Source organism: Phaethon lepturus, unplaced genomic scaffold (genome assembly GCF_000687285.1).
Source record: "Phaethon lepturus isolate BGI_N335 unplaced genomic scaffold, ASM68728v1 scaffold45593, whole genome shotgun sequence".
Lineage (NCBI taxonomy): Eukaryota > Metazoa > Chordata > Aves > Phaethontiformes > Phaethontidae > Phaethon > Phaethon lepturus.
The window spans coordinates 7012-13649 of NW_010532028.1; the positions used below are offsets into that span (position 1 = coordinate 7012).

At 45.8% G+C, this 6638-nt stretch overlaps 1 protein-coding gene across 1 annotated transcript; it reads left to right on the forward strand.

The window, feature by feature from the left end:
• The first annotated feature begins 3776 nt into the window (after positions 1-3776).
• TMSB4X (thymosin beta 4, X-linked) lies at positions 3777-4899 on the forward strand. The gene is made up of 2 exons (XM_010284728.1): positions 3777-3876; positions 4862-4899. Exons 1-2 carry the CDS (start codon positions 3777-3779, stop codon positions 4897-4899), a joined length of 138 nt encoding a protein of 45 aa, XP_010283030.1.
• The last annotated feature ends 1739 nt before the right edge of the window (positions 4900-6638 follow it).

The window sequence follows — 6638 nt, forward strand, 5'->3', positions numbered from 1 at the left end:
TTACTCTGCTGGCTTGCCGGTTTTTCTCACTTCTATATGCTGGATCATTCAGCTGCCTCTGTGCACCTCAAAGACCGTTGAGGTTCATTGCTACCACAGTCATCCCTAGGCCAGGTAACTGCCATGTTCCCCTTACTGAAGGTGGTGACTCTGAAATCCTGCCGTTAAAAACCCTCTGTCAAATAATTGCTCCACTGCTCGTATTAGCAAGAATATCCGAGTTCTCAGTGAAAGTAAAAGGCATCTGAGTAAAATATCACCTACCCGTCTTTCTGTCCCGTGACCAGCCTTGTCTCAATGCAGTATGCAATGCCCTCAGGCCAAAGTCCAGACTTTCTATATGAAAACTATGCACGGCTGTCTGTCCTGCACAGACTATGTAAACATGAGGTTTGAAGCCCGCATGAGCTGTATTTGACCACAGTACCGACCTTATAGGCTACAGAAACCCGACAGACACTTTATGCAATGGTCAAGATGTTCGTTACAGAGATGAGTATCTACTGATTTGAACTGACAGTGAGAACGTACAATTTCTCATCATTATGTTACATGGACTAACCCAAACAACTCGCCCCAAACTGTTTTTAATACCAGGTCTGCCAATAAATAGGGCAATTAAAATGGTGGTGATGAAAAAACAAGCATGCCCACCCTGTCTTAGCGTGTTTAGAACAGCCTGAGCTCTGCTGTGGATGCTAGAGGCTGAGCCTGTGACTGTACACAGAAAGCCAGAAGTGAGATTCTTCTGCTTCACTGTCCTGAACACTTCGCTTGCTCTCTACATCTGAGAGAATTTGTGCCAGTCTAAAAGTTTCAGAGGTTTTGCTCTTATAATCTCTCTTCACAATAAGAATTCTAATTGTTACTTGTGAAAATGGACAAATATTTAAAAAAACGAAACTCATGAACTGCCTGAATTCATGAATCACTCAGATTGTGTTTTAAAGTCTTTTCTGGTCTTCCAATCTTCTGAATTTGGTGTCCAGCCTAACAAGAAGAGGTTAATGCTCTCTTTTTAAACAGCCAGTAAGACTGTTCAGTGCCAAATCTCAGCTATGGCTTACACCAAATATTCACCCAGCGGCCGTCTTCCTGCTTATTCCCAGGGGTTTTTGGTCAAGAACACAGCTTTCTATTTTTTACAATTGGTTTGACTAATGGGTCGGAAGCAAGGGAACCAAGTCCTGACACTAAATATGACTGGCATGCACAACATTGATTTTGCATGGACAGTCAGTGCAGATGCAGAGGTAACCGAGCCAGCCTGCACAAGTCAGCCGAGCTTCTAGCATAACAAAGATGTAGCCCCATTGCTGCCTGGACAATCTCAAGTCCAGAAACAGCACAGCCAGGTTTGCACAGGGCTGAGCTCAGTGGGACCCAGACCATCTCTTTGGCACTCCAGCTGAGCAGCGTTATGCAGGTTTTTTCCACTGCTACGGTACCTCGTTCTCCTTTACCTCAAATACCACAGACACGGCTCCAGAGAAAAAGTGCCCTTAGACTGGTGTTTGCCAGGGCAGACAGCAACCCCTGCATTCTCTGAAGATACCGAAAACAGGATGGATAAAGAAAAGAATCATGGGGTGGAAAGGACCACTGTTTATGAATGCTTATGAATAAAAATAATCTTTTTTTTTTCTGCATTTCATAGAATCATTTAGGTTGGAAAAGACCTTTAGGATCATCTAGTCCAGCTGCAACCCTCTTCATTATTTTAATGTAAACAAACATTGGAAGAAGAGGCCCTTGAAATACATTAAAACCTTTTTCTCCATGCACACATACCAGACTCAAACGCACCCTTACCTAAGCCTGTTATGCCAACAGAAGGATCCACAGCATCTTCCTGGGGCTCTCAGTCAGCTGTGAGACATCCCCGTCTCTCTGAGCTCATTCTCCAGACTCCCTTTACAGTCAGTGGAGAAACCCGCGTACTCCGAGGGCACAATTAATTTTATCCCAAGTTAGTTGCCTCCCTGTTGAGTGTCATGGAGTCTAGACAAGTAATTCAGACGCAGACATCCAAAGTTACACAAGAAGAAACACACACCAGCATCTAGGAGGATGCGCAGAGCCCTTCCCTCCCAAACCTGAGGGCTTTGAAAAAGGTTTCCCAAATATTTTTGTGCTGCAAAGCGGGAAGCGTAGCTGGAGCCACGTCACAGCCACAGGGATGTCCACAGCCCTCGGGGGCAGCGGCTCTAGGAGGTGGCTACAGGTAGTGCCCGCGACTGACACGAAGTGTGTCTTGCAAATGCACACAAAGGCTATCAGCCATTTTAAAGCTGTTTTCTGAAGTTACATCACTCGGCACCTGGTGTAACACCATTCCCGGAAGCCAGCGTGGTGCTCAGGCCGTGCTTATCTCCGGTTTGGCCCTCGGTCACGACAATCGTACCACGCCTGTCCTTAAGTCTTCCGAGCGCTGAGCACGCACTTCTGCCAGCCTGGGCGGGTGGGGGACGATCCCCAGGCGCTTCACGGAATTCACCTAAAAACTCCCCACAAACTGCAGCCCCAGCCCTTAAATGAACCCCAAACCTCAGCATTGTAAAAGAAGGGAAGGAAGGGAAACTTAAGTGTTATTCTCTTGGTAAATGAGGAGAAAAGAGAAAAAGAAAAAAAAAAGTCAGGATGTATTTTGGCAGTTTTCCACGTCAGTTTTCCCATTTCCCTTCCTTGCGCACTTTCTGCAGCAGCAATCTGTCCTTTCCCTCCACGCCGAGCAATCCCAGCGCTAAACTAATCAATATTAATAGCGAAGGGCTTGGGCGGGGGGAGGAGAGGAGGGATTACCCTGACCTTTTTCAACTCGCACTGCCTCAGACCGACACCAAGCAGCTGAGGAGAGAGCAGCCAGACGGTAATGCCATGTGGTTTTAGTAGATTTTCATTTTAATTTTTTATTTCCTGTGAATATTTACTTCTGTTGTCTCAGCACAGAGAGCAATGAAATCTGATTGTCTTCAGGAAGGAAAAAATTTAATTATATCAGCCATCTCCGGGCCAAACCTCGCCTTCGTGGGAAACTCCACTGAAATCAGGGGAAAAACGCCCAGGCTGGATTTTAACTTGAATTTCTATCACAACCAGGAATTGGATTAGGGCAGCTTTGACAGGTGAAGAGTTGCATGCGGGTGTGCTTTGTGGATTTCTCTTACAATAGGGTACGATCAAACCCCTTGAGCCTGCGACTGGGATACTGAGTGCGAGAGCAAACAAAGGGCTGGGTGAACCGGTCCTCTATTGTTACGCACAAGTGTCCACAGCCCCTCATCCAGATACGGGGTACATGCACACTCCGAATAGGGTGCTCAGAATTAGAGACAAATGCTATTAATTAAAACAAAATCCTAATTGAAGCTCTCTGTTCATATTGGATTCGGGGTTTATTGTAGACTTTCTGGTTAGCAGCCTTCCTTAAAATAGAGGTTTATGTCAGGAGGCACCGTGGATTATTGGCAATTAATGCATTGTCTTGTCTTTACTGAGATATTCTTGTTTCCATGTGCAAAATATGATTTTTAGAAATTTCGTCTGAGAAATCTAGATAAAATTCTGTTTATGCCTTTCCTCTTTTGTTCTGAGTCAAGCCTCAGGGAGAGGTCCAAGATTGAGGAGTTAGATTTGTGGTGGGTTTTTTAATAAACATTTTTATCTTATTTTCATATTTTTTCTTTCAAGCAGAAGATGCTTTGCAGATGGCTGATATCACAGAACTAGCTAATGAAGCCACGGGCGTGTTTTTCCTTTCTTTGTCAGGACCCATCATGTCCGACAAACCAGATTTTACAGAAATTGAAACATTTGACAAGACCAAGCTGAAGAAGACAGAAACCAGAGAGAAAAATCCGTTGCCCACTAAAGAAAGTAAGTGTTTATGAGACAATTTGAACTACAAGTAGCAAGGACACAATCTGTATTGCAGTGCATATGCAAAATGAATACTAATCGTAGGATTACAGGCTCAAACTCATCCCTGACTTTAACTGGGGATAACACTAAGACTTGTACTCCATGCTGGGCTCCCAAGGATAGGAGCAGTTATAACCAATGGTGCGTTTTGTTTTAAAAATCCTTTCTGGTGGGATTGCTCTTGCTTCTGCTAAAAGCAAGACCAGTTTTTCTGCTGGCTGCAGGGAACAGGATCAGACTGTTTGTAATTACCATGTTACCAGCCTCTTTGGAGGCACAGACGCACGGGGAACCCTCGCACACCCCAGAAGGGGCCTGGGCTCTGGATTTAACATGTTATCAGGCAGATGAGCTGCTGCCCACTACTGGTACCTGCTGTCAGCCCTGGCCAGGAGAGCTCCAGGCACCTTCTGTGGGAATAAGGCAGCAAGAGAAACCCATCATCCTCCTCATCTAACAGGCAATCCTCCTCAGGAGAGCACCCCAGGCTCTTCTCCGGTACATGCGCTGTGCACAGGCAGCCAGGTGAGGGTTGAGATTCACACTCATCTTCGGGTGTGAAAAGGGCATTTCTCCGCATTTGGACCAGACATTGAGAGTGGTTTCCTTCAGGAGAGTATCGCTAACCCCTTTGGATGTGTCAGTACCGATAGCCCTGGAGACACGCTGTCCCTCAACATAAGATACCTGGTTTTTTCCCCTGTTTTTTTTATCCCTACTGATGCTAAAACTGAAAATATGAGAGGAGGTTTGCACATCGTGAACTGCACCCTACCAGCTGTGCAGACATGGGAAGGGGTTGGCATTTCCAGGGTGGCCAAAGCAAGCAAGTGGGGATTTGCCATCCCCTGGCTTCAGAATGACCATAGAAATCTCTATCCTGCAGAATCATTATAATGTTTATTGATGATGATTTTTTTTTCCTCTGTTTTTCTGGCAGCTATCGAACAGGAAAAGCAAAGTGAAAGCACAGCCTGAGCATAAAATTGAAGATGTGACTGCTGCTTCTTCAGTGGGGTTTTGGCTGCCGAGTCGGGTTGTTTTGTTTTATCCTCCCCCTCCCCCCGTGTTTGTTGCCCATTTATTTTAGCAAATATTTGCTTATTTAATGTTCCCCAGGGGAAGAAGTTTGTTTTGTGTTTGTTGCGCAAGATTCTATGTATTTGTGTTTGTATTCTTAAAACCGTAATACCAAGTTCTGTATCAACCCCATTACTTGCCAAAAAAACCAATTTGCATAAAAATTGTTTTCCTAAACCTCACAATAAACAGGTTTCTTCTGATCAGCTGTCTTTGAGCCTTGCAGAAATAGGGCAACTCTTGCTAGCATCCTTCTCGCTTTGCATTGCCAGAGCGCCTAGAGAGCGCGGGCAGGTTGGGAGGGGTTCCCCCAGGCACCCACGGGTCCCCTGGCCAGCACACAGCCCCTCTCCGTCAGCACGTTCCCCTGTATCCCGCAGGCTCCCAGAGCCCCAGACGGCAGCGACCCCCCCGGCACCCCCGACTGCCTTTGCAGCAGCCTGGAGGCTTCACTCCCTTTCCCTGTCTCTCTCAAAAGAGTGTTTCAGGGGAGCTCTAAGGAGAAAGTTTTGTATGCTAACAGGTCCTAAGCTTTTAAAATGCCGAGCTTGGCAACAGGCGTGGATAAGATGGGAAGCCACGAGCCTGCTTCAGGCCCACCCAACGGTGGGATACGGGTCTTAAAGGCAAGTACCCGCTTACAAATTCCATGAAATATTGATGGTTGGGCTGAGGAGAGAGTCAAATTAGCGTCCCAGATGGAGAAGGACTGCGAACCCTCTCTGCAGTTTTTTTTCCTCCCTTTAGCCTGCTGAGATCTGATCAACCTTGGGACAACCGCAGTGCACGCAGCCTTTGGCCCACCTGATATCAAGCAATATAGGAACGTGGGAAGGTGTCAAGGGGAGGAGGAAAGAAATTTGTTATTGCACCGATTTTCTGGGATGAGAGACAGACGTTCAGCAGCACAGGGATTTAGGACACAAACCTTCAAAGCGAGCAAGGTCTCCCTAAATCTCCATTACTGGTGGTACAATAACAACCCCATTGGTCTTCAGAGGGCTTGGCAAAAATAGACTCTGGTACCAGCTCAGGGGACTCTCAATTACATGGTATTACATTATTTCCAGAATTAATTAGCAATCATATAAGAAAAACAAGTTCTTACTCTGTGAAGATAAACCGCTGTCCCTGGAGCTTTGGGTTGATCCTACTTGCGCTGTGAAATAGGAATAATTCTGTGTATTTCAGCAGGGTTACTCTGAGTTTATACCTGCCTAAGGTGAGGCAGAAACTGTTCTACAGGCTTCAGAAAACAGAAACAAACGGTTGGGGTGGTGTTTAGAAAGCTCTTGTTTACTTAAGAGTTGCTTGACATTTGACATTTAATGTGAATAATGAAAACTGCAATTAAAGAATAGCAGCATAGCCCCAAAATGGGTGACTTTCGGTGGCAACGGAAAGTAAACAGAGGTGGCCAAGAGACCAAGGGAAAACACATGGCCTGCAGGACTAGTGATTTCAGTTAGAGCTTCCTTAATGTCAGAGGTGTTCAAAGGGCCACCACTGCTATTTCGATCACTCCTCATCAGTTCAACGTTGCTGTTTTCTTTTCATGACCAAGGGTTTTTTGCACATTTTCCTTTGAGGTCCTCATTCCCCTTGGCATCTGACTCTGAGGGCGCTTTTTAGGGTCT